This window comes from Trachurus japonicus, chromosome 18 (assembly GCF_045865225.1).
Source record: "Trachurus japonicus isolate A0001 chromosome 18, Traja_1.0".
Classification (NCBI taxonomy): Eukaryota; Metazoa; Chordata; class Actinopteri; order Carangiformes; family Carangidae; genus Trachurus; species Trachurus japonicus.
The window spans coordinates 14,595,272-14,622,987 of NC_140924.1; the positions used below are offsets into that span (position 1 = coordinate 14,595,272).

The window sequence follows — 27,716 nt, forward strand, 5'->3', positions numbered from 1 at the left end:
AGCCTAGAGCCAGCAGCTGTGGAACAACCACTCCCCTCAGACAGGTGAGTGGGAACAGAGCTCTGGATGATTAAATAGATCAACGGGTTGATATTGGTTTTAAAGAAACACAAAACTAGGACAAAAAAAAAATCTGACACAAGGACAAGTACAAGAATAACTTACAGGTGTGTGATACAACTATTTGATTGATTGATTTCAATTTAAAGACGCTGTTTACAAACGAAAATCTAATTTCTTTTTAACTTAGGTAATAATGTTATGGAGCAGTCTGCACTTCCCTAAACTTCCGTAGTTTGTTGTTTTGAGATTTCAGACACAGGTGAAATAACAATGACAAAAATCTGACATACATAACGACAAATTTTGCTTTGGTTTTTGTTTTTTTGGGTTGCTATATATGTAGAGTGAGTTATTTCAGGGGTCGCGTTAACCGGATATTTTCCGTCATTGACCGTTTTTTTAAAACGGTGACGGAAAAATTTTGAGGCCATCCGTCATTTTGACAGATTGCAATCCACAGCCATGGCCGTCTGGCCATGTGCATTTGTTTACAATGAAGCCGGCGGATAATCAATAAATGGAGCATTGGATAACGATATAAAACATACAATGTCACAAAGTCACTACAGTGAGAATTACATTAAAAAAAAACCTCACAGCTGGCTGGTGCGCTCAGTAGAAAACGCTGTAGTACCTCCTCCAGGCCTGTGTGGAGCGTGTGTGGCGCTGTAGCGCTGCCACACATAAACACCAACAACAGAGAAGAAGACAGAAAGCTTCCCCGCAGTATTCAAACTCCTTCAAGTGGATTAAATATTGACTGGGAGTCGTGTCAGTGCAAATATGACGGTCGATAATGATTTAACGGGCGAGATTCAGCTGCAGTGTCCGAGGGGCCGACAGTAGTCAGCTGTTAAGTCACGTAGCTGTAGCTACACAGCGGTGTGTCTCGGTACAGGTAGAGCGGTGGGGGCAGGACATCACCGTTTCACACACTGGCCGCGCACAACTCTTCCAAAGGTAACGCTAAGCCTTATTTTAATGTATTTTGCCCGCCGTGGCATTGTTTATAACACTTAAAGCTGAGTGGGGTTTGGTCCTGTCTGAATTTGTGCTGCATCTGGCTGTGTGGTCTATAGCTTCAGTTGTTTCAGTGATGCGCAATGGCTGCGTGCTGCGTAAAAGAGAAATGAGAGGCACAGAGAGAGAGAGAGAGAGAGAGAGAGAGAGAGAGAGAGCTAACGCCGGTGCACTATGCGGTGCCTATGTGAAAACGTGCTCCTTTGGATGTTTTGGTATAACACATGGGTTAGCATGTTGATTGTTGACAGAAAACTGATGTCATCTAACGTTGTATTTAGATGTTGAGTGGCAGAAAGTGACCCCCGCATTCACTGACTGACCCACAGTTAGATGTGCTCTGACGCAGACTCTGCTCCGGAGCATTCTCTGTTCAATTTGTTTGGACTTGATATGAATTAAACATGAATTAAAATTGAATGCTATTGAATATGGCATTATTATCATTTTTAAAAAATTAAAGTGACCGGTAAAAATAGATTATGACGGAATTTTTATGACCCCGTCAGTCAAAATGACCGGCGACGAAAAAGTCTAGCGCAACCTCTGAGTTATTTGATCATTTATTTATTTGAGTTACGATATCACATTCATCGAAAAAATGTATATTAATGAACAAACTTCAAAACGGCCGAGTAAAAAACACAACTGCAGCTGACAACTATTCTATCAGTGACACATTTTATCCAAATGTCTTCATTGAAATGGAAAATACCAAAACTTGACTTGACAACTCTGAGTGAGGGTCGTGTGTACTCACCGAACCAGGCCTGTTGGTCTCCCTGTACTTCAATAGCCAGGCCGAAATCTGCCAGTTTGACCGCCGCCCCCTTCAGCTTGCTGGCCAGTAGCAGGTTCTCTGGCTGGAGCGAAGGGACACAGAGATAAAGCAGTTTAGTATAGTTGAGTGCGGTGTCACTTATAAAAGGGATCAAAATGGAAGATAAACATGGGCTGGTTTAGTTAGAGAAAGCTTAGTGAGGCTCCTACAGGCAGGGTTTGAGGACGTAAGGCCATGCTGGAGTTAGAGTGGAGCAGCTGTCTGGTCTACGTTAGTGATTTCTGTTATTTCTTTACACCATGATACAATGATGTGGTGGTGTTGGATTATACCACTGAAGAGGAGGAGGTGGGAAAATGAAGGAACATGAAAACAGCATCGGGTTGAAAGTACAGGACAAACTTGTGCATCAATGGACACCAATGAGCTGGGTGGACGATGGAGTCCATCATTATCTTATTGTGGATATTGACTGGTTTTTTGTCTCTGTGTAAAATAATCATGATTTTGGAAAAATAACAATAAGTAAAATGTAAAAAATATAGTTAACTTGAAAGAGCAGATTTAGCTTTATTTAATCCCAATTATATTTTACATTTCCTCATTTATCCCATGTGTTTATCTAAAGTTATTTACAAACGAGGGACATTTAATTTAGTCTTTAAAATGTCTTGAGCTTGTGTGAACTCCTACACTTTCATAGCTTAATACTGTCCTTTAGGAAATATCTCAGGGAAGGAGGTAGGTAGGTAAAAGCTTTAACGCCCCCGAGGAGCAATTTTGGTTTGCAGACAAATCTTCCCTGTTCACTTGATCCCCTGCACTACAGTTTGTTGCTGCACTGTACAAAGTGTTTCCATGAGTGCATTAAAGTTATGGTGCACAGAAACATGTGGTCAGGATTGTATCACCCTGAGAAAACCCTGACAATTGATGCTTTTGCTGATTTTTTCCAAAGCTGTTTGCTCAAACAAGAAGGAAAAATGCTTCTAGAGCCAATCACATATTTTCCCTTTTACAGACGATCAGATCATTTATATTGACAATTTCACTTGAGCATTCTCTGTAGATCTGGAGCTGTGATGTGAATCCAAATCCAAATCTACAGAACAAATGGATGCTCCAGTAGAAAAACCATTTAGTCAAGACTTAATGCTCCTCATTCACTGTCTACACACAGTCAAGGTGAATTCAATTGTTACATTTGTACACAACCAAATCTTCTATAGTCTTAGGAGTAGGTTTGTTACCTCTAATTGTCAGTGTGAGCTATTTTTAGAACAGCGGAGCAGAGCCGCAAGCAACAGAGTTGCAGAGGTAAATTCATGCAAAACCGCTGATGCGCGTTCCCGTCGGGGGCAGTTTTTCAACAAGCAGTCTCTGCATTTACCTCTAAAACAACTCTGTCTTGTAATGTTCTGTTATTATCTCATAGCGTGGTGAATGTGCAGGTCACAACTTGTCCACCAGAGCGTTTTGGAGTTGTTGGATTGTGTATTTGATGAGGGAAACCAAGAAATCCCATGAGCCTCCGTTGCGTAGCTCCAAGCAGCTCGCCACTCTGCTCCGCCGTTCTAAAAATAGCTTGCACCAACAATTAAAGGTAATGAACCTACTGCTATGACTATAGGGATTATGGCAATGGGCCAATTTGCCAAAATGTTGAACTATCACTTTAACACTTGTTCTACATATCCATAGAGGTCCAGATCTCCAGAGACTTGTTTCAGCTTTCAGTCAATTTATTTACTGATAATCTAGTGAAATCCATTTCATCAGTAACTGTGTGTATTCCAGGTTGTTGAGCAGTGAGATGTGAGAATTCACAGTTGTGCGATTCAGAACTGCATGCGGTAATCAGACGTCTGAAGAGGAGGAGGAGGAGGGGAGGGGGTAAACGGCAGAAGGGACACCAGTATGGAGGGTGAAGAGTTGGAGTCGATGCATTCACAGGCTTCATGTGGTCACTGCAAACACTTCACACACCTCAGGTCTCTTCACTTATCGCACCAGACCCCAACCCTGTTTAACTTTGCCTCATCTAATTTGGTGACTCTGTCCAACTCTGTTGCATCAACAGGGTCACGAAGCAGAGAGAGTCACTGCAGCTGTGTTTGTTTGGGTCTGGGGCTAAAAAACATCACTCATTTCCTGCAGGAAAATGTAAAGTGAGTCACAGCTGGTACGACACCACAGCCCAGACAGACAGACAGGAGAGTCCACTCTGTTGCCGAGTGTCAGAGTTGTGTTAGATGCATTGCCGACAGTTTTGTGCGAAAACCACGGTGACAAAGCGTTTTGCATTTGCTATTTTTGCTCCGTCTCCATGACATCAACCTTCCGAGGCTCTTGGGAAATGTAGTATTTTAGAGCCATCTGGTGTTGCCGACTGCCAGAAAACACATTTCTCAGAGGCTGAAATCATTCAAACATAAACCAACAGGACCTACAGAGAGTAGTGGTATATGTTAGACAACACTATTGATCAGTAAAGGATCAGAAACAGTGCTTTCTCACACTTTGTTGTATTATCTCATGGAGTGTGATGTTCTGATCACTGACAGGAACAATAATAAAACTGTGGTGCACTAAACGACCGTTCCCAACAGGATGTGATCAAGTGCTTCACAGCCTGGTCTCACAGATGGGACTGTATGGGAGGAAGGTGCTCACTGCTGCTGCCTCTTTTGCTTCTTTCTCTTCATTTTTTACAAATCACTTAAAACCAACAGTTTTAATTACAACCTGATGTGAACATGCAGCTCAACGGTCGAACTTTCTAAGAAACACTCAAACTATTTCTCTGATGACAACAAACGGGACGAGGCTGAGACGGGAGGGGGGTTTCCCACAGATTGAATGCGAGGTGGACAAAAAGTAATTTTCCTAAAAGTTATATCTGATTTTCTTATATGTATAAATTGAACTGCACATCTAGACCACTAGGAGAAATCAAAGGGAACTGCTGGATCATCAAAAAGCCAGTTATCCAGGGTGCTCAGACTTCCAAGTTTGGAAGTTATAACATTAGAGAGCTGGTTCTGTTGTGGGACACAGTATATTCAGTTTTATCTAATGATCAGTTGAAGAAAACCATGTGTACAAAGTTCAGCTGATATCAGAGGATGAAGAGTTGTGCTCTCTGTGTTTAATAGCTGTGATTAGAGTCATAACTTAGATACAATCACTGACCTGTTGAACCGGCCTGGTGGTTCTGTTACAGTCTGAGGGACGACTACTGTTACTGACAAATACGACTGTGCCCAGAGGGAATGAGCCACAGTTTTAGATTAAAAAAAAAATACTGGCATTTCAATACAACAAATAGGCCTAAGGAACATTAAAGTAAGACGGGTAGTGTTGAACCTGTTGGCTGCATGCAAGTTTTTTTGTTGTTGTTACTATGAGTGAAGAAGTGTGTTTACCTCTGGCTGCTTTTTCTCCTTTAATAACATAATTGCTAAAAAGCTTTTTTTTTTTTTGGAAGAAAACCTGTTTCCATCTATTTGTAGACAGAATTTAAAAGCCAACATTTTTTATAAACAACAATTATCCATTCAATAAAACTTACAAAAATGTTTGTGTAGTTATCAATTGTAGCTTTTCAGACTGGAAAAAACAAATCTAAACAAAATCAAACAGGATCCAGGCTACATTAGCTGCTACTAGCATAGCATGGCAGGATTTTCAACCAAACAGTGTGTGAGATACCTGACCTACATTACCCACAATGCAACACACTGACGCCCTGGTCAAGCTGAAACTTTAGCAGGTCAGCAGCTGTTCTGTGTCCAGGCTCTTCACATTAACTCTGACACTTTACAACACACACAGGTGTAAACATATGTGCGTGTTTGTGTTTATATTTGTTTCCTGTTCCTGATGTGGAGAGATGAAATCCCACCACGGACACGGCTCTTCCCCTCCACAGAGCCTCTGCTCTGCTGCTTGCATGTTTGTTTTGGATGTATTTGTTTTCTCTTTATTCCTGCACTGAGCCGTGGCAGCTGCCTAGCAACGGCCAATCACGTCGCAGAGATAGTAGTGCAGTCTGCAAATGCAAACTGCAAGCTGATTATTGCTGAAGGTAAACCGAACCTGAGACACACCCGCTTCATTTGATTGGCAAATCAGTGCTTTGGAGGGGCAGAGTTAGAGACGTAAACAAGACCTGAGCCGACTCATCATCAGATCAACAGTTAATGATACCACTAACGGCTGTATCTATATATAGCTCATACGGTATACTATACACTTCGTACAGAAGCCATTTGCAATATGCATTAAAACTATTACACCATAAAGCTATGGACAACGATCCGTCCTTAAGGGCTCCAGACTGATGTTTTTGTCTTGTAAGCTGTCCCACCACTAAAATCTGAGTTACCAGAGACACCGAGCTGCACCTGCTGCTCTCTTCCCCATCTGAGTGACAAACGTTTATTATAAGACCATTTTTCTTTTGTCTTGCCATATTCTCTTAAAGGAATGGTTGGAGATCTTATTCTGGAGCATTTTTTACTAAATTGCTTGAAAAACTCTTCACACCCCGATTGCAACCATTTAATTGAATGCTTTTTCACAAAAATGAAAAAAGTCAGTCACCTGACAAGCCTGTAAAAACACCATCTAATCATGTTGAACGCCACATTCAAGTCAGACGTCAAACGTGCAAAAAAGCTGGCGGAAAGTTAGCGGCATTCCCTCGGAAAGTTGCCCAATGTAATCCCAATGTGAGCAATGCAGCTTTCCGCAATATTGTTGCGTGTAAACCCAACGCTAAACAGCATTGTGTGTTCCTGCACTCTGGAGGTGTGGCTTCAGAAAAAAGTCTGAGGAAAGGGGCTTGGACTTTTGAATTGTGTATTTTCAAAACGTAGCCTGCTCAAACTGTTTTTCCAGGATCTCCCACCCAACCTTTAAAGCTACAGCTGGTAAGTCTACGAAATACCGGGCCTTTGTCGGAAATCTCAGAGAAAATATGACTAATCAACTGTTGCCAACTGTACCTTTAACTTCTTCTGTTGTTCTTCTTTGAATTACAACTGCATTTAATTTCTAACAGATAGACAGCATTTCCTCTTTGATGTAGCTTTGACTTATCTTTATTTCCCTACTCTATTAATACCTCTAATGGATCAGATTTCATTTTGTGTTTGCTGCCATCTTGCGGAAACCATTAATAAACACACAAACCCCTCATTTACATGCTGCTGTTCCGACCTATCATCATTGATGCAATTATTCTTCATCGACCACCTGAAAATCGTACACCAACCAAATGCGAGGTACGTTGCAATGCACACCCAGTTTAGTATCTTAATATGGGATCTTAGTAGATCAGACCCTAAAGGTCAGTGCAGCTGCAGGATTTTTGTTCCAACCAATCAAGAGCATAAATATTGACCAATCAGCTGACAAGACTGAGATCAGTTGATTAGATGAGTCAATGATGCGCTGCTGCTGCTGCTTGGTTTAGAACAAAAACCTGCAGCCACACCGGCCCTTTGTGGAAAAGTTTGGACATGCCTTCCCTAAATGGACCATCTTCTCAGAGGACATGTGAAGCTGGTGTTTTCTCATTGCAGACAAAGAAGGACAGGACAGTGACCACATGTTGTAGAGGTGGGAGACTAGGAGCTTGGGCTCACTGGTTTACGGCGCGTGTTACTTACCTTGAGGTCGCGGTGGACCACGCCCATCTGGTGGCAGTGGAGCACAGCTTCTAGGATCTGCTGAATGCAATGACTACATGCAAACACCAGGGAGCCATGGGTTAGTGACAAGCTACCATTCACTGTCTGAGGCTGTGAGCATGCTTTGACACTGAGGGGAGCTGCTGGCCGTGTTGCTGGTTGTGGTTGGGGGGAGGACTGGGCCTCCTCCTCCAGAAACCACAATCATGGGGGAAATTTAGTAAAAAAATGGCCCATTAACTCGACAGCAAGTGTTTTTCTTTTCTGCCACAGTCACACACTTGTGTTCACTGTGACAGGTAAAGGAAAAAAATAAAGAACGACTGCAATTATGTCATCATCATCATCATCATGGACTAGTCACGCAACACGACCAGGTCTCTGGCTGAGTCTCAAAACAGAAGTGGTGTTAGCTCGCGGCCAGCTGGAGACCAGACCCTGGGCCAGAGAGGAGGAAGCTGTGGAGCTGAAGGAAGATGTGGTTTCACTATGAGACAGAGAGAGACAGAGGGCACCAGTGTTGAACCATGGGCACTTTCACTTCCCTACTACTACTTTATACTTTCTGCACGACCGTGGAGCGACTGACCTCAGGTTTACGATAAACAGTCTGTGGCAGATCACAGCTGAATGAGGTGAGGTTTTTGTGTTAAAATTATCACTTGGTTTAAAGGTGGTTTTGTGGTTGAAAACCAATAGAGTGTTTTCAGTCTTTATGTTCTTTATGTGTGGTGAGTCCTCTGAATGCAACGACAGAGTCCATTGTGGTGGACGGTCACACTATCATCATTTAAAGTTCAGTTTAGAGTTCTGGTCTGTCCACTCAATCCAGATGTGTGCAGCTGCCAATTTAGCATGCCTTCATTGTGATGTTTTTTTCTATGGAAATTAGATCAGATTACTACTTATTACTTGACAAATGTACAAGGAACTCTATTTTTATTTCATCTCTTTCTTTCTTAGTCTTGTATTAAAGGAACAGTCTCACAAGATATTAACAAAATAATCTTAACTTAATTGTATCAGTATTTAAATCTCTACAAATAGGTGCTGGTTTATCTTGTTTAATGTTAAACTGACTACAGGTCTTACTGCTCCATATAGGCCTAATATTCACTCACAACTTAAATGATAATAGTTCAAAAATCTCATTTTGATAGTACTTTGCAGCTCAAATAGCCAAGATTCAACTTTTATCTTTAGACAAATGTTGTTTATACTTGTTATAAGGAGGATGTCGACACACTGACTCGTCTCACGGCCTGTGGAGAAGCTGCTGGTTCAAACACTGATGCTTTTAGTCATTTAACATAATTTGGTATCAAATTATTTCAAATCTGTGTTTTTACATCAAACCAATCAAATCTAGGAACAGAAATTCCCTCCCTAAATCTGGGCTCTCCTCTCGTCCTCCTCGTCTCCCGGGCCTCGGCCTCCCAGCGGCCCGGTCACAGCATGGTTCTGGACAGATGCTACATGCACTTTGTGCCCTGGCATACAGGAGAGGCGGGTCAAGATGAGATCTGCCAGCTCCTCTGGCGCCACCATCGCACCATAACCACCGAGGACCTCCCCTCCTCCAGCCCACCTGCCCACGGCGACCTGGAGTTGGTGGGGTTTTTAACACTCCAGTCACGGCCGTGTGCAAGGAGGGCGTCTGGTCGAGGAGGAGGAGGGCGGAGGTTGCGGCGGTGGTGGTTCTTGGGAGGAGGCGGCATTCTGTGAGAGGTTAATTGGTCGATTGATCAGGCAGTGGAGGAGCGAGGCAAGGTGCCGCAGGCGGGACAGGCCCGTGTCTTTTTTTTGCCGTTACTGTCGTCACTTACTAACCTTTAGGTCCCTGTGCACTATGCCATTTATGTGGCAATGATTTACACTTTCTAGAATCTGCTGTATGCAGTGACTGTAGAGGAGAGAGAGACCAGACGAGAAGCAGAAAGGAGAGGAAGAACAGATAAAATGTCAGGAAACAGAGGAACAGGCGGACACCACAACACGTCAGGTAACAACACTTGATTTTTTTTTTTTTTAACAGAGGAACTGGTTTAAAGGAACAGTTCAGCACCAGCTGATCCACTTCACCATCAGGTTTGTTTGCCTGGACCAGTAGAAAGACCTGCTACAGAGGGAAACAGCAAACTAAGCTCTGTCCAAAGTTTAATTAACACCTTTAAAACTGCCTCAGTACCAAACTTAAAGGCAGCTGAGCCAAGTATAAAGGACAAAAACAAACAAAACAGTTGAGGCAGCGGAGACTAGTGAGAGGTGAACAACGCACTATTGTATAAAGTTACGTGAACGTCATCACTTAAGAAACAACCAGTTTCCTTCATCACTCACCTGTTCGACAAGATTTAAACATGGAGGACGTTCTCCATCCTCTGCAGTTTGGTTTACACCATTAACATCTAAATATATATAAACAGAAATCTAATTGCATAAAATTTTCATTTCAATTTCATGTTGTGCATTAGTTATGTGATTCACGAGGCTGTAGAGGTGTTGATCGGTGTTTGTTTGAACTCCGGAGAGAAGCTATTGAGCCGTTTCCTCGTCTCCAATGTTACCAATACTGTCAATGGGTCACAAGGTCGGACCCTTGTTTATATATTTTCTTTACATTTTCTCCTGTTTAGTACATTTGCTTTAAGTGAAACTAGACAAATCAGTCCCATATGTGATATCGATGTTCACAGATGACCCTAGGGCAGGAGGTACATTGTTGAACTGTTCCTTTAAGCCATTTAACACAGAGCAATATACAGTACACAGGACACATGCGTCCTAATCAATCAGAACCTCACTGATCTTAATTTAAAGCTTACCGTCTACAAATCAGTGAAAAATCCACCGCAAAATACAACCAATAACCTTAAATTATATAAGTCTGCATTTAAATGAACATCAGAAGAGCTGGAGATGTTCCGTCAACCCAACGACGGACTTCAACCCAACTGCATGAACAAGCTTTTGGGACAGAGCTGCTTTTCTTTACAAAAATCTGCTTCTTTTTTGAGTTGATTTTTTATAAACAAGAGAGCAGGGGAAACTGGGAAAGTCCATAAACGAAGCACACAGGTAGACCAGGAATGTAGAAAGAGGATTTGGTCCATAAAAGGCAGAAAGAAGACAGAACAACAGACCACACCTGTCCAAAGAGGACTGGTTGTGCTAAATATTTACAATATACATTGGTGATTGGTCGCAAATTGAGGATTTGCATTTTAATGTATCAATCGTTCCATAGTGTGTCTGTTCAGTCCGTCTTTATGCTGCCAGTTATTGGGTTTGACTTCACACTTGTAGAACGAGTCAGATATATCAACACAGCAGAGCTTCACACTGACCTGGCATCGGCTTCGCTGTAGTACTCCCTGGCAACGATGTCCTCAAACAGCTCGCCGCCTGTAACTCTGGAGAGGGACATCAAACAGAACAACAAACATCAACTGAAAGACAAAAGACCAGGTGTCCATACAGGGTCGTGGAGGTTCTGGAGGTTCTGGAGACGATCCAGCACCATCTTGGACTGGAGAAGCTTAGAGGAACCCAATGAAAGGCCTGGGAATCAAACCCAGAACCTTCTGGCTGTGAGTCGACAGCACTAACGATGATGACTGCATTTATTTTGAGAGCAACGACGTTGTGCTCTTGAGTGGTGAGATCGTTCTGGAGATATAGTCCAGCAGATGTGGTCATATGGTGCGTGGGCATTCATTTATCTGGGGGTCGGCTCCCCCGGTGACTCACTGTACAGACTGTTTGTCCAAGTAACATCAACTGGACTTAACGGCAACACAACCAAGTGCAGTAATAACACAGCACTCAGTATTATGATGTGACTCAGCTGCTGGGAGCTCGGACAGGGACAAGTTCATGTCCTGTAAATCTCAAACAGTGAATCAAGGAGCTGAAAAACCAGGATTCACGGCGTTTCATTTCGTGCCACAGCTAAAAGTTTATATCGCTGAGGTTCAGATATTTGACCAGTTTCACACCAGGACCTTTTTTCTAATGGATGTGTGTATTCATGGCTCCAGTTTTCTACAGTCTGGGGTGATGATGATGATGATGTCATCAGGGTTGCCTTGGCTTTGGTTCAAAAACAACAAAGCTGCAGAACCAGACGGGAGAAGCGTTGAACAAAGAGCTGCACTACTAGAAGGGAAGGCTCCAGTATTTTTCTGAAACTTTACACCGGGGGCTTAAAGGTCAGGAGCTCCGACTCTTTCTGGTTCAGACAAAGAGAGACGACCTGAGAACACAAACGTCAGAGAGAAACCAGACGAACCACAATCACTGCTGTGATCAACAGGAGCTGCCAAACTACTAAACTCAACAGGCTTGTTAAAAACCACTGCATGACCACACATGATCAAACTGCAGAGTCTGCACTTGTAGCATTTTCCTAGTCTTCTCAACCCTTAACGACAATTACCGCATTCACCCAGTCACTTATAGAAAGTGACTGTGGCTCGTTTGCTTTGTTCCTATTCACGGGCTAAAATGATACAATTGTTGCATTTTTCTTTTGGGTCGTTTGTGTTCACAAGGTAACAGTCCCAAATGGTCCAAAGCTGTAAACAAATACCATGCGCCAACCAACTCCTCTGTCATTGGTCAGAAATCTTACCCAGAAGGAGGAGGATGAGGTTACCCGGGAAAAACAAAAACATGGAATAAAGGTCTCAAAGGAGCTAAAAATAAAAAAAACCAAGCTCCTCCCGCCCGGAGTTGAAGCCCGGAACCAATATGATTCGAGTCATTTGTATATATTTTCAGCAAAAATCCAACCTGAACCTGGCCAAAAAAAAAAAGAAAAAAAAGGAAGCTGGCCCAAGTCATCAGTATATATTTTTGGCCAAACAATGGAGCGGCCCGACCAGACCTGCTGGTTTCGGGCCGGTCCATTGAAAACCATGGATCATCAGCAGCATGTTGTGTCGGTTGCTGAGTCGATTACGTTCTCGCTGCAAACCAACCGCTCCAGGGCTTGAAGGGGAACAAGCCGAGACCTACCACTTCTTTGCGATCTTGGTCCGCTTGTTTTATCCCACATCCAAGCATGATTGCTGTGTTCACATTCTGTATGAAACGAACTGATCTTTGGGGTTAAACGCTCCCTGTTTTGGAACAACTGCTTAAAACGGGCCAGGTCCTAAGACACCCTTACAGTGATGGATGAGGAGCACTTCAGGGTTCAGTATCTTGGACCTCCAGACTCCATAATACACCTAAGTAGGGGCTTTATTATCCACAAACCACTCTCTGTTGGACTTGACAAGCTCCAAAGCAGTGGAGGCTGCGCTGAGGAAACTGACCTTCACGTGTAAACTCAGCAGTGTTTCCCCTTTAAGTGTGAAAAAACGGTCTTAAAAGTGGGTCAGTGGAACAGTTTCCCCCAAAACAAGGAGAGTGACTTGAATGATATTTTAAGGGAAAAAACCTTTTCCATGGTTTTTGGAAAACATGACCACGCAGAGCCTCAGGGGTTTTCACCCTCCATTAAACTCCCATGCAACTTTAAATTTAGTGTAGAGACTAATTAAGTAGTAAAAGTTTGAGGGCTGCAGTGTTGGTGTTTCCAGGGAAATGACCCAAAACATGAATGGATTAGACTTTCCTCCGGTCCTGTTGCTCTCTTAATCTATGGCATTTCACCTGACTCTATAGGATAAGGGTTAAAAAAAACACATGCACCTCTTTCTTAGGAACATTTTTTATCTGTGTAAACACCCTCCGACCTTTTTACAGCTCCATGTCAAATTAAACTCGGCGTCAAGAAAAATGTTAAAGTGATTTCCCTTCGAGCTGCTGCAGACAATAGATGACAAGACACAGGAGAGAGGAGGAATGAAGGAAACGCTGAGCTGTGGAGGGCGAAGGGAGAGAAGGAGGGGGTTCGGGTTTTTCTTGGCCAGGTGGAGCGACTTCCTGGAGTTTTCACTTGTTGCCAGGCAACCTCTACGACACTCGAGGGAAGTGACTGCACCCGGGGCCAAGAAATAACTGTGTCCTAATTTGAAGGGGGCTAACATGCTCGAGAGGTTGCATTCAAGGACCAGTTGCATCACAGTGGAGCGACTGGACTATCTAATGTTTCAAATGGAAGAGGAGTTTTACTTCTTTTTTTTTTTTAGATAAATCTACGGAAATCATCTGATATTGTACTGATGATCCACAAGTATCTGAGTGGTGAGTGAGCACATGGCGTTTTGGTGACAGATGGAGCAAAGAGGAAGCAAAAAAACAAAAAACACAACACTACATCTAATCTCCCATGATGCCTCAGAGACAGGGCCTTTGATTGGCAGAGACTCTCTCACTCAGCATGATGTGAATGTGTGCCACTGTGTGTAGTAATGTGAAGCATAAAAAGTCCTGAACTCACAAGTCAAAGACCAGGTAGTGGAATCCCTCCTCTGATATACTGTCATGGAGCCGCACTGTGAAGGAGACGACAACAACACACACATTATTTCATTATATAAGAAAAACATTTCAGTCGGTTCCCATGTCAATTATTAGCAACACTTTATGAACTTAAAAAAGATTTTCAGGCTCTGCTGCTGGATTCAGCTTTGGTGTACTGGTGTATTGTTTTCAGCCTGTTCGTCCACCCATCTCAAGTCTGATGGACACCATAACTCTGTAACATCCTAACAAGACGTCTTCATACTTGGACGGATTCAAGGATGAACTCATTTGATTTCAACAGAGGTCAAGGTCAAAGGTCATGTTTGTAGCCTTGTAAATGCAAAATCTCTGTAAAACCTTGAGGGAATTTCTTCAAAACCATCCAAACCTTCACAGATCAGATTTTGGTGGACTCTGGTGGACTGGTTTTGTCCTCATCTAGTGTATCAAACAACTGGACCCCATGTGAGGGAGTATCTATTTATAAAGAGCTCTTTCATGTCGTGCTGTTAACTAACCACCTCTTAACGCTGCCTCTGTCAAACACAAATTACTATGTTTCACCCAAAAGCAGCTTTGGTTCAGTTGTGCTAATACACATGGAAAACCAAACCAAATAACCCCCTATCATCCACTCATGTCATTTACACTGAAAGTAAAAAAGGGACCGATGTGGCCCCTGTGGCTCCTACAGTAAGAGAGAGTGTTTGTGTTTGATGGACTCAGTAATCACCCTGTACTGTAGACTTTTCCACACATTGCTGCTTTGCCGTAAATGACCTTCACCAATCCCGACCTGTAGGTGGCGGGTCCAACCTCCACCATGTCACTACTGACCACAGGACTGAAAACCTCCTGCTGTCAATCTGACCTAACGGGATAGTTCAACATTTTGGCAAATTGGCCCATTGCCATATAATCTCTATAGTCATAGCAGTAGGTTCATTACCTTTAATTGTCGGTGCAAGCTATTTTTGGAATGGCGGAGCAGAGCCATGAGCTGCTCAGAGCTACGCTACAGAGGCTAATGGGATTTCTTGGTTTTCCTCATCAAACTCAAACAAAGTCACAACTTGTCCACCAGAGCGTTTTGGAGTTGTTGGATTGTGTATTTGATGAATTTGATGAGGGAAACCAAGAAATCCCATTAGCCTCTGTAGCGTAGCTCTGAGCAGCTCGCGGCTCTGCTCCGCCGTTCTAAAAATAGTTTGCACCGACAATTAAAGGTAACGAACCTACTGCTATGACTATAGGGATTATGGAAATGGGCCAATTTGCCAAAATGTTGAACTATTCCTTTAAATCTAGGTAAACTGGACTTGGTTGTAGTGTCTTGAAGACGTTTCAAAGCCTCTTGGATTAGAGATAATATGTCTTCAAGAAGCTGCATCCAAGTCCGGTTGACCTTGATCCAACTAGGACCTTCTAGGACCGAGGGCCTTCAGAGACCTTCTGCTGTCACACAATGCTGCTTTGCCTCAAACCAATGATACTCTCTAACGACCTTAACCAAACTTGACCTGTAGGTTGTGGGTCAACCAGAGTGCTATAGGAGCCTCCTGCTGTCACTGTAAGAAAGTTAAACATAGGTAATCTGGACTTGGTTGTAGTTTCTTGAAGATGTTTCGAAGCCTCTTGGATTAGAAGCTAAACATCTTGAAGAGTCTACGCCCAAGTCTGGTTGACTTTCTCTAGGACCTTTAAGGACTGAGAGCCTTCACAGACCTTCTGCTGTCACACCTTGACCCAATAAGTATAAGACACTCTCAGAGAGGTAGTCCTCCTTCTGGCTCTACAAAAACCAGCACTTGTAAGATCAAGTACTAATGTAAATAAGAATGTACTCTGAGATTGTTTTCACAAGCTTGTTTGCTTTGGTCTGATTCAGTCGATGACTTTGTAAACTGGTATTTTCCGCTTGGTTTCATTCAAGTGAATCAAGATGTACTAGTGCGAGACGCTGAGTTCAGAACTGTATCACACTGAACTACCCAAGAGTTTTATTAGGTACTGAAGCAAGACCACCTCCTGAAATTGGTCTCAATGGGATTGTTCTGCAATCAAGACCAATTCCTGTGTTTTATCTAGTTGGGCCATTGGGGTCCATGAGTCAGGACTTGGTGTAAGTGGTGGACTAAGAAGCTCAGGCATGAAGGCACCTTAAATGTAGCTCCATTCAAAACTGTAGGATGAATAACAAACGGCTGTGTTTTTGAAATCTGATCCAACAGTATCAGCTTCAGTCAGTGTGTGGACACTCCTCAGATTTCAAAACACTTCACTGTGTTTAATCAAACCCAGATTAGATTGGATTATAGAAAACCACCAGGGCCTCACCAGGAACATGTGCTTAAATATATTTGATTTGATTGGATTTGATTGGTAACAGTAACATGCTGCCAGATGATGTCATGTTGTGGTCGGTCTTTATGTCGACACGCCCACTCTGTCGCCAACTGACCTCATACAAATAAATGAGAGGGAGGGGGCTGCATTTTCTTTCCATGCAGGTCCAAAATCCTTCTAGACGCACGTTATTGAACTTTTAATGAGGTTCCCATCATTTTTTTAAAGTGAAGTTTCCCCCGTAATTGAACAGAGGCTCCAATTACACCATATATTATCGTCATTGTGGTTTTGGACGATGCTGCAATGTGTCTACTAAAAATAATTCTTCTATACATGGTTGATGGTCAAATGGATGAAGAACAGAAGATACCTATACATATTATATAAATACAGTACGTACAATATATATAGTGTGTTGTCAAAAAGCACTTAGGAGGAAAACTTTTAAATATTAAACATGTTCTACGGCTGCAGAGCCTCTAACGGCCGACCACACACACACACACGTGGATATACACACCAGTATGACACCATGAGGAGGACAGGGACAGAGGTGAGTGGGAGAATAAACTAGTTACCGATGTTGGGATGTTTCAGCAGGCGGCAGATCCTGGCCTCTCGCTCCAGCTTCTGGTGATCTGCAAAGACAAAGAGACAACGATTGTGGAAGGTGGACAGATGTGACAGATGTGTTATCATTCATCATTACTTTGCACTGAGGATAGGAAGCGGATTGGAGGGAAAGGTACACTTTGTGATGTCATAACGAAGCAATCTCTGCCCTCAATGCCCTGCCCACCTGGACCAACCATCCAAGGGTTTGGTGTTGGCCAATCAGAAAAGAGTTTCAGAGCCACGTTAAAACCAACCCCTTGATACTGGTATACACTGAGGTCTTCATGTTATTTCCAACCTGTGAGCATGAAAATGTTCACATCCACTTATGGGAATTTAAGTTTTGCCAACACTAACTTGTTAAGGTCTTTCTCCTTTAAAACACACATTTATGCGACTAAAATCGACAATATTTCCTGATGAGTCCTTGAGACAGAATATAAATGTTCCTTTTTATAGCTGCACTTTGATTTTACTTTTGCTTTTCACTGCATTACCGCCAGAAAAAAAACATCTTTTAATGACGGAGGCCAACGGAGATGAAGTAATTGTCTATAATTATCTCTACAGAGATGCAGCAGACGGATGAATGTATTAGACTATTAGACCGTAGCAAGATAAACAGCCAGAGACAGGAGACAATGGACACAACTAAACTGTGAGCAGCTCACACAGTGTGGAGAGAGGGGGGGGGTCACCGGGGTTATCTCCAATTCACCTGATTTGCTATTCAAATGAATAGGCTTTGAAGATGCTGAAATAATGGAGACAAAGTCACACAAGAGACTGTTGAATATATAATCAACAGCTTGTGATAACGAACGCATCACTCACGACTGTGGAGCCCAACAGGAGGATTTTTCTATAGGTGGAGCTCAAGGTGATGATACCACCTTAAAATAAATGATACTGCAAAGGTATAATAGGGATAGTTCAACATTTTGGCAAATTGGCCCATTGCCACAATCCCTATAGTCGTAGCAGCAGGTTCGTTACCTTTATTTGTCGGTGCGAGCTGTTTTTAGAACGGCGGAGCAGAGCCGCAAGCTGCTTAGAGCTACACTACGGATGTTTTGGAGTTGTTGGATTGTGTATTTGGTGAGTTTGATGAGGGAAACCAAGAAATCCCATTAGCCTCTGTAGCGTAGCTCTGAGCAGCTCGCAGCTCTGCTCCGCCGTTCTAAAAATAGCTTGCACCGACAAATAAAGGTAACAAACCTACTGCTAAAACTATAGGGATTATGGCAATGGGCCAATTTGCAAAATGTTGAACTATCCCTTTAAAGGTGGATTAGATGATTGATATATCATCATCATCCATTGATAACCAGTTCAACTCTTTATTATATACAGCATTTAGTATTATTGGACATTGTTCCAAACTTCAGAACAATTTAAAATGTTTTTTTCCCATTATTTTTATTTTTTATTTTTTTGTAAAGGACCAAAAATGCACACTTTAAGCAAATAAACTGATCACAATGAGAGGATTATTTATCATCATGTATATGGGAGAGACTCTTTTAAGCAGCTGGTTGCTTTTCCCATGATATCAACAGTTTCCACTGTAATTTAGAAACCATAGAAAATGACAATGAAAGTGCTGACAACGCTAATTTTCTTCCTCATTTAGTCACAACTCTTTAAAAAAATCTGTATTTTTTGTTTCCTTTAGTGTGAAAAGCACATTTCGTCATTCAAAAATAAAAGTTTCACAACTTTTATAGTAAGTTCTCCACTGACTCTTGAGTTTCATGTGTTGTAGGTCTGCAGTGTCACTCTGTGTCTACAAGGGGGAGCTGTGTGAGTGACAGATGAAGTCAAGCCCGAAGAGGAGAGAGATGAGAAAGAAGGAGAAAGAAAGTGTGTCTGTGTGTGTGTTATGTTTTGTTGTGTTGTGGTGTGAGGGGGCTCGAACATCCTCTGTGTTTCCTGTCATCTCTGCCTAACTCCATCCAACCTGCAGCAGCTCCAGTGTGAGGCGTCTCTGCTCCTTCCTGACCTCCTCACTCCAAACCAGATGTCAGGCCTCTGTCCTCCAATCACACGTCGCCTCACAACTCTCTAATCCCTTAAAATCGGACCAATGGGATGTGCTTTTACAGCGCCGTTTGTAATCCTCGTGGTCACCAAGTGAACGTTCACTTCTCCTCCTCCCCTCCTCCCTCCCTCCTCCTTTTCATCGCTGCATGGCGCGCTGCTAATCTGTGACATAACAGGATTTACAGCGTGAGTGGTGCCTCGCTCACCAGCTCCACCACACACACACACACACACACACACACACTGGTCCTCTCTGTCATCTCCTTCCTCCGAGTTCCTCACTGTCTTCATTATCACTCTGCTGCAGGTCAGTTATGCCACTCAACAGTCGATACATGTGTCCTCTACTGTTATGAAGAGAGCGGCTCCACTCAGTCATACTCAGACAGGGAGGAAGAGTTGAGGTTGACAGAAGACTCAAGATTATAAAAAGTGTAAAAACTATGAGACATTTTCTGCTTTAAGTAAATAATTCTAACAATTTTGAGACAAGTGATTTTCTTATTAAGTTAAGTAAATTACATTTTAGAACTTTGACATGTTTTGTTAAATTAAAAAGTGATATTGTAGAAAAAACACACGTTATATTGCTTCAGGTTTGGTATCAAACAAAGTGTACTGTAATGTTGCTACTTTAAGTGAATCTGCACTAATGTTTGACAGATTGTCGCAGGTGTAATATTGTTAAAGAAATAAAATAATTTCTTTAAATTAAACTTTTTTTTCTTCTTGACTAAAATCTGAAAAAAAAGTTGTATGGTTGAACAGTACTTTATACTATTTGTATATTGGTATAATTTTAAGGTAAATGTATCGTTGTAAAATCTTTTATCTTCAAAATTTAAAAAAGCTTCTTAAGGGTTAAAAACTGTGGTATGGCAGATACTGTTGTCTTGTTACTAGCACAGACAGTACAGTAGTAGAGACGGATTTTGAGATCATTTACTGCTTAAAACTGCACCAGAAATAAATGTGAGACCTTTTTCTCAAATGACTTCCTTCAACGAAAAACATTTTAAAAAAAGAAAAAGAAAAAAGAAGTAGCATAAAATCAAGTCACACATTGTCAAATCTCACTCAGACTCAACACAACTTGTGAAATGTATTTTTTATCAATCTACATGTATTCTATCTTTGAAAACTGATTTGCAACTAAGTCACTAAAGCATGAAACCAAGTCCACTTCTCCTTCCTCCACAGTTTTAATACTCATGTCTGGGGTGAAAAGCGAAAAATATTTCAAACAGTCTCCCACAAATGAATGAGTGATAATCCTTCAAGATCATGTTCAATTATAAACCTGTTCCGTTACATGTGGCATGGATTCATGGAGCCAGAGACAGAAACTTGGACTTGTTTCAGTTTCTTGGTTCAGACGTGTTGCTGTTCTTCTCCGTTTTCACTTTCTCTGAAACTACAAACCACTAATGAGCTGAACTCTTTGTCTTTGCTGCCCAGATTCTATATATTCTTTATTGAAAAGTCCTTCACTGTCTTCAGCAGGCAGATGGATCAGGTTATTGTATTATTTTACTTCCTTATTTATTGCTTTAATTTAAGTTTTAATCTGTTTTTATTTCATGTTGATGTATTAATTTCTTCCTCTAATCATCCTTAAATATTGTTTGCTTCTTATCCTTTCTTATTTTTATCGTTTTAATTCCTTTTTTTAATTTGTTTATATTTATTAATTGTCTTTTACACTTTTTCTGCTCTTTTTACCTCTGGTGTTTCCTCAGTTCAGTTCCTGCTTTCAGGACATATTCTTTGTTTTTGTTTCATGTTGTATTCAGGGGCTCAGTGTGGTGTTTTCAGTTCGTGTTGCATTTTTTAAAATTGTATAAAAAGTGCTGTAGAAATGAAGCTTGATTGACTGATTGCTATCCAAACACTGTTTATTGTTCACTCTAAGCCTCAGTCTTCAATAATGAGTCCAACACTAAACTCCACCACAGCCCATGAGGCCCAGAAAGCTCCTTTGACCCCTTGGTGTGTCTCCATCATGGATCCACGTCCTTGCTGCGGCTCACTCTGGAGCTGGCCCAGTTAGAAACACCCAGATGAGCATCGCGGACGCTCGCCATCAGGGCGGTGCGAAAGAGAGGGAAAAAAAACCAGGACAGCAGCTATTTTCAATGCAGCCGACTGATCAACTGAACCGCTTCCACACACACACACACACACACACACACATACATGTAAAGCAGAACATATGGTTCCTCCTCCTCCTCCTCCTCTAGAGTCTGTAGCTCCACGATCACTTAGAAAAAATAATCCCTCGACGTTCCCAGGCTTTACATTACAGCCACACACACTCATCATCTCAGAGAGAGAGAAAAAAAAAAGACGAACAGAGAAGTGAAAACTCGCAATTTTCACCTGCTGCTGTCAAAGTAAGAGGTGAGTAATGGAGTTTAGTGCCAAGAGACTGAGAAAGTGAATGTGAAAGAAAAAACAGAGAAATGGACATCACACTAGACACAGGTGTTGGACCCACCAGAAAACCAGCTGCAGATGTAATATTGTTTCTATTTCATGGTGTTTCAATCAGAAAATACACATTCATATCCCAACACCAGGATTTTACGTCCCTACGACAACTGGCTCTGTAAAGAAAAACATTCAAATCAAGCAGGGAGATGAGTGGCAGGCCGGTGAAGCTCTGGTACAACAACGTCTCTACAGAAGCAGGGGACTGGGGACTGGAGACACGTCTCTGTCCAGGTTTGTGTTTGTATGTGTGAAATAATCTGGATGTAACTCGACACCTTTTTATTCAGTATCTGCTCATGCAAATCAGCCCCGCCTCAGTCTGCACTCAGCACTCATCTGCAACAAACCTCTGCCTGTTTGCTGTTTTCTTAGCTGCTGTGAACTACACAACAACAACAACAACTCGGATAATACTTGACGACATTATTGGCCCCATTTGTCAGATGTGACTTGGCTTCCACTGAGGCCCAAATTTAGTGTTTTTCCAAGTAATCTTATTTTATAATTTTCAAGATATTCAGCAATTGCTGCAAAACCTCCGCAAATGTTAATCCATGACAGACAATCAAAAACCTTGATTAAACTTGATATTTTCCCCCTTATTTTTCCAGATAAAAGCCGTAAACCAGTGGTGTCAAACATGCGGTCCACGAGCCAAAACCAGCCCACCAGAGGGTCCAATCCAATCTGCGGAATGAATTTGTCAAGTGTGAAAATTCTAATTTCAAGTCGTTCATAATATGTTTTGTAAAATGATGTTAATGCACTAAAACAAAAGGAAAAGTTTAGAGTTCTGGTTGTTTATAGTTTATTATGCTGTTATTTTACCGGCCCGGCCCACTACAGTATTTGTGCTGCATGTGGCCCCTGAACTAAAGTGAGTTTTTGACGTCGTGACTAGACGTCACTCGCAAAGATGGCGGATGACAATGGATTATAAACAAATAAGGTAGAAAACTGTAAAAAAATAAAAAATAAAAAAAGTGTTCAAATCACTTTTACCGTTATTACAGTGATCTAAGTCCACGACTTGTAAGTTTACACTAGTTGACACTCTGGTGGCACAATATAGTAAAAAAGCCTTATTGTAACAAAACTGCGATTATCAAGGCAAATACACAGTTGACTGATCATTTAGATCATCCAAAGACACAAACTTCACCTAAAATATCAAAATTCAAAAGCTTGAAGTCTACTCAACGTGTTTTCCCGTTCACGTCGCTCATGAACAAGCCGACTCTCTTCTTCTCATCTCATCAGCAGGTCAAGATCTCAGGTCTGTTCTCATCGTTGAGCTGACAATTATCATTAGTGATGGTAATCATCAGTCACCGCTGGCGGCGGAGCTGCAGACGCACCGCAGACTCTCGGGTGGACGTGTAATTGGACGAACTGTAATAAGAGGCTCCTGTCAAAATGCAATTAGCTGAAGCTATCGAGGGTTCTCCACATGTGCATCCCTGTGTGTGTGTGTGTGTCGTCAGATGAAGAGTCAAGCTGGGGTCAAAATTAGAGAACACACTTCGCAGATGCTTCAATACTGATAACATGGAGAGAGTGTGTGTGAAGGCTTTGACTCAGTGTTACTGTCAGTGTTATTCTCTATTTCTGTCTGGTTCAGGTTGTCTCACACTCAGTTCATTAATAATATAATGTGTAGCTGCTGGTGTTAATGAAGTCCTGGAAGATCCACATTTGGGTCCCTGACATAAACTCATTGAGAACATCTGTAATCTGAGCAGCAGCTGTATTTTCTAATTCATGTGCACTGTGTTATTAGTTAAAACACAGATGGTTTTAAACCTTCAAACCATCACATTAAATGTTAATCTAATATTAGCATTTGCATCAGTGTTTTCCAACTATGGATTATGCAAACTCCTCGTGGTCGTATCCTTCCACCACTCAGACTAGTTCCAGGTTACAGAGTCTTATAAAGTTTGAACCATTTGTGAAACATTTTGTCATAATAGCTGTGTGAAGTCTTGAGTTTTGTCGGTCATCGCACTCTAGCTGTGTGAAGTCTTGAGTTTTGTCGGTCATCGCACTCTAGAACAACACACCATCGACTAAAAGCCATTTTTCCAACATCAGACCAAGTTTTAGGTTTGCCCAGAAACGGCGGTTCCATGTGGACGAAACGGCGATACGATATTTTACTTACTAAATCAGTTCATCCTTTGGTTCAATTGGGAATTTGTGGCAAATTTTGGAGTTTGGGTTTCCTTGAGGAGCTCTGGAGACATCAAGTTCACAAGGCCAAAAGTGTGTTTTGTGAGGTCACCATGACTTTGACCTTTGACCATGAAAATCTGATCAAACCATCGAACCGTAAAACAACACGCCACCGACTAAAAGCCATTTTTCCAACATCAGACTTCAATTTCTTTTTCACCTCTTCACTTTTTAGAGGGTGGGGACATGTCCTCTAGTCACCCGTCTCCCTACATGGGTTTCTACTCTCTGGGTCTTCATCCATCCGGAGCTCCTAGAGTCTCTAGTGCGTCTGCTTTGAATTCAGACCATATTCTGCTCCACTGTCTCCATCTGGGCTTCTTCACGCCAAATCCTGCGAGACGGCAACACACACTCAGACACATATGCAGCCACGGCTCAGTTGTAGGCAAATCTCTGCGGACCACTTTAAGCCACCGAGGATATTCCTGCCACAGCCTGGATTTATCCACAGGAACAAGTCCAACAGAAAAAAAAAAAAATGAAGGACTCAACAACCAGGCAGCAGCTCGTGCTACTTTTATGGTAACAAGCGGTAAAGACAAGAACAGGAAACATCGAGTAATAAAACAAATCTGTAAAATGTTTTTGAATCGAGATCCAAAAACCTTTTTTTTTTTTTTTTGCAGTGGGACTGTTTTTTCTATTTCTGTGAATGACACAGAAGAAGAAAAAGAAGAAAGCCGGATCTGTGAATTAACGCTGCACTGTGGAGCTGCCACATCAGTGCATCAGCAGAGACAAAAGAAGTAAGAAAGAAGAGGCTAAAAATAACCCAGAGTACATGCCCACACAGGGAACACAGACATGCTGTCAGGGCTAAGAGCACAGACCAGGTGTGTGTGTTTGGACTGACAGAGTGTGAAGCAAAAGGTGTGTGTATGAAAACCCACTGGCATTGAGCTGTTTCAACACAAAGAACTCATCTAATTTACAGAGAGAAACACAAACCAGCCTCGCTAACACCAGACCGCATCTCAATCTCATTTCAGATTGAGCACAGGTCTACAAACCACCAGGAGGCGTGACCAACGGACATCGATAAAAATGCCTCTGTACGACATTGGAAGGACCTCAAACAAATCGGCTGAGTGACATAAAACGTAACGCTAATGTTAACGCTAAGGTTTTTGTTATCTTTTTCAATAGTCAATATATTACAGTCTCTGAAAATCGAAGCCACAATCGAAGCCACGACTGAATCGAACAATGGCTGCTCTTTGGTGGTCGCCATGTTGCGCGTAAACAAAAGCTGCTAGCAGCCGCCGCTAGCTGTTGTCATGACGTTAGGGCAAACCAGTTTGTTTGTTTGGTTTCATCCAGGTTACGCTTACATTACAGAGAATGTGAAGTTACGTCACGCCGCTTTGCATTGTGGGACGTTGGGCGCCATCTTTGGAGGATCGCGGATGTAAACACTTGCTCGTCTCCCTAAAAAAAGTTCCCCAAAGTCGCTTAAAAGTAATCATGGTGGGACAGTACTGCTGCGTAAAAAAAATGCCACAGTAGTATATGCACTAATACCAAAAACGAGATAGTTCACGATGTCTGGATAAATCACGTTCCTCCTTCGTTTCCCTTCCCCTTCTCCATTTCTTTTTTCTTTTTGTCTGTCTTCCTCATCTCTTTTTCTTTCTCTTTTTCTTCTTGCTTGTTTTCCTCCGTTTTCCCCGCTCTCTGTTTACGTTTGCGTTCCTCTAAAGATGGCACCGACGTCCCACAACGCAAAGCGGCGTGACGTCAGCTTCACATTCTCTATTAAACACAACAGTTTTATTTAAAGTCACATTTTTACATTTTGTTAGTTGTGGTTCATCCTCAGGGGAACAGGAGTTTTACCATCAATGTCCCCAGTCTCTGAAGCAGCCGACATATCTAGCTCACTTTTAAAAAATGGCTTTTATTTTAATGAAGGCCTATTGCGTGAACCTACTTTATGAGGTTTTTATACTGCAATTTATGGTTTTAAGTACCAAGGTAATAATCTTACTTTTATTTGATTTTCAAAGTCAGTCCAGAAGAATCAAGGGATATTTTTCCACATGAACAAAATGCAAGTGTCTCGGTCAGAGCTGAGGGTTTATCTAATGATTCATAACCTGGATCTTTGTTCTGTGACAAAAACCAACTGACCTGCTGCGATCTGAATTATGTCTGTGAGTTTAATCCTAGTCCCTAATCCCATAACAGCCCCTCTGGATTAACAAGTATCCTAATTGATGAGGTACTTCATATCTAAAAAAAGGCTAAATTACTGCCAACTACACGGCATGGCTGGGATTTTTACTTTGAGTCCTACATTTAACACAGATACGATTATTTAACTGTTCGTTTAACGTCGTTTTGAGCAGATTTTAAGTGTTAATAAGTGGGATAGAAGAGAAGGAAGCTGTATTCACACTGAATAAATGAATAAAACATCTTGATGTTATGATATAAAATGCTTCCATATGAATTTTAACTGTTGCATAGACACTTTAGTGTCTTATTGTGTATGGCCAGATCTGCAAATGTCGTCTTTTAGGTTTGATAGAATGAAAATGTGAAAAATTATAACTTCAGGTCTGTAAAATCTTCAAATTTAGAAGTTAAAAACAACATTTCATTCATTTCCAATACTGTTCGAGCACCAAGACACCGGTCAGTGGGACAATGGCTCTGTCCAAGCAGCTTTCACTTCATGCCATCTCTCGCCACACAGGCGCCTTCAGGCTGTGTGTGGAGGTTGATATGACGACAGGTCAGAGAGTCGAGCTGGCAGGCGGCACCACCACTATCACCAGCAGCCAGACGTTCAAGCACAACACCCACCATCATCCTGAACCTGACACACGTCACACACTCGGTCACTCAAACTCCTGCAGACACACCACTCACATCTTTAAATTGATCTTCAGAGCACAGCTGGGGAAGTGTCACTGTTTCTCAAAATGCATGGATTTAATAGGAACTGTGAGGGGGGGAAAAAATCCCCAGTGGTTTCTGCATCTGCAAAAATGCTTTTTTTTTTTTTTTTTTAATACTAATAGCCAGATTGCTGTTACGGTGTGTGAGCTGATGGCTTAGGCTGTTCATGTGATGAAGCTGATGTAGTGTAAACAGGAGGAGGAGGACAGGCCAGCTGTTGGAGAGAGGAGGAGGAGGAGGAGGAGGAAGAGGGGGAGGCCGGACAGACCAGCTGAGTTTCTATGGTGGAGCGATGAAATGAACAGTGAAGGATGCTCCTTTTCTTTTCTATAGCCTATCTATCTTTTATTATAAAGAGTTAAACAACCATTTTATTTTATTTATCTTAAACTTTATTGAATCCGGATAAACAGTGTTGCATCTTCATGATTTCAACCTCCTCAACACAGGGTTTGAACTGGTTAAAGCCGTCTGAGCGCTGCTGCTCTGACAGATGAGGAGTGTGAGTGCGATGTCCTGCAGTAATCCTTCACACTTTGAGAGGGACGGCACTGATCACGCCATCTGGAGACCGACTGCTCACTTTCACTTTCCCAGTGGCCACGCAGGTCAGCTGACCGAGCCCACGAGTCGCTCCAGTGGAATTATTTCCTCCGACAGGATTTAGACGTTAAGTCCTGGTTGGTGTTTTTTTTTTTTTTTTATCACTGGTTTATTTCTGCCATAATTTAAATTCATTTCCTTTTTGAGTGAGAGCCGCTTCAGAAACTGCTTCAAATATAAACTGAATATCTCATGTCTCATTCAGTAAACCGTTAGCTCCCTCAATAACAATAAGGATAAATGACTTTAGGTTTTCCAGCTGCTGCTTTATCACCTCCCAAAGCTGGCTGCAGTTTACTGCTTTAAAACCTCATCAATTAAAGGTTTTATTCCGTATTTCTGATCGCCTCAACAGATCCTTAGAAAACCTGAGACTGTCTAAAACTGACCTGGGATTAGTTTTCCCCATTTCCTGCTGTAATGATGATCTAGTTCACTGGGTATTTCCTGTGTTATTCACAGGGTCGCACAAACACCAACCACTTCCTGATTCC

General features: G+C 42.0%; 1 protein-coding gene across 19 annotated transcripts in view; it reads right to left on the reverse strand.

Annotated features, from left to right (window-relative positions):
- LOC146968898 (calcium/calmodulin-dependent protein kinase type II delta chain) overlaps positions 1 to 27,716 on the reverse strand; it is a 72,142-nt gene that overhangs the window by 19,772 nt on the left and 24,654 nt on the right. For 10 of the 19 annotated variants that reach the window (XM_085760048.1, XM_085760044.1, XM_085760032.1 and 7 more), the window contains 5 exons: positions 16,905 to 16,964; positions 13,952 to 14,006; positions 10,908 to 10,973; positions 7,540 to 7,612; positions 1,844 to 1,946 (listed from right to left, as the gene is read on the reverse strand). In XM_085760048.1, the coding sequence (XP_085616174.1) occupies positions 1,844 to 1,946; positions 7,540 to 7,612; positions 10,908 to 10,973; positions 13,952 to 14,006; positions 16,905 to 16,964 (357 nt within the window). Of the gene's footprint in view, positions 1 to 1,843; positions 1,947 to 7,539; positions 7,613 to 9,390; positions 9,464 to 10,907; positions 10,974 to 13,951; positions 14,007 to 16,904; positions 16,965 to 27,716 lie in introns of all 19 variants that reach the window. The other 9 variants (XM_085760049.1, XM_085760045.1, XM_085760034.1 and 6 more) reach the window with 1 other exon arrangement.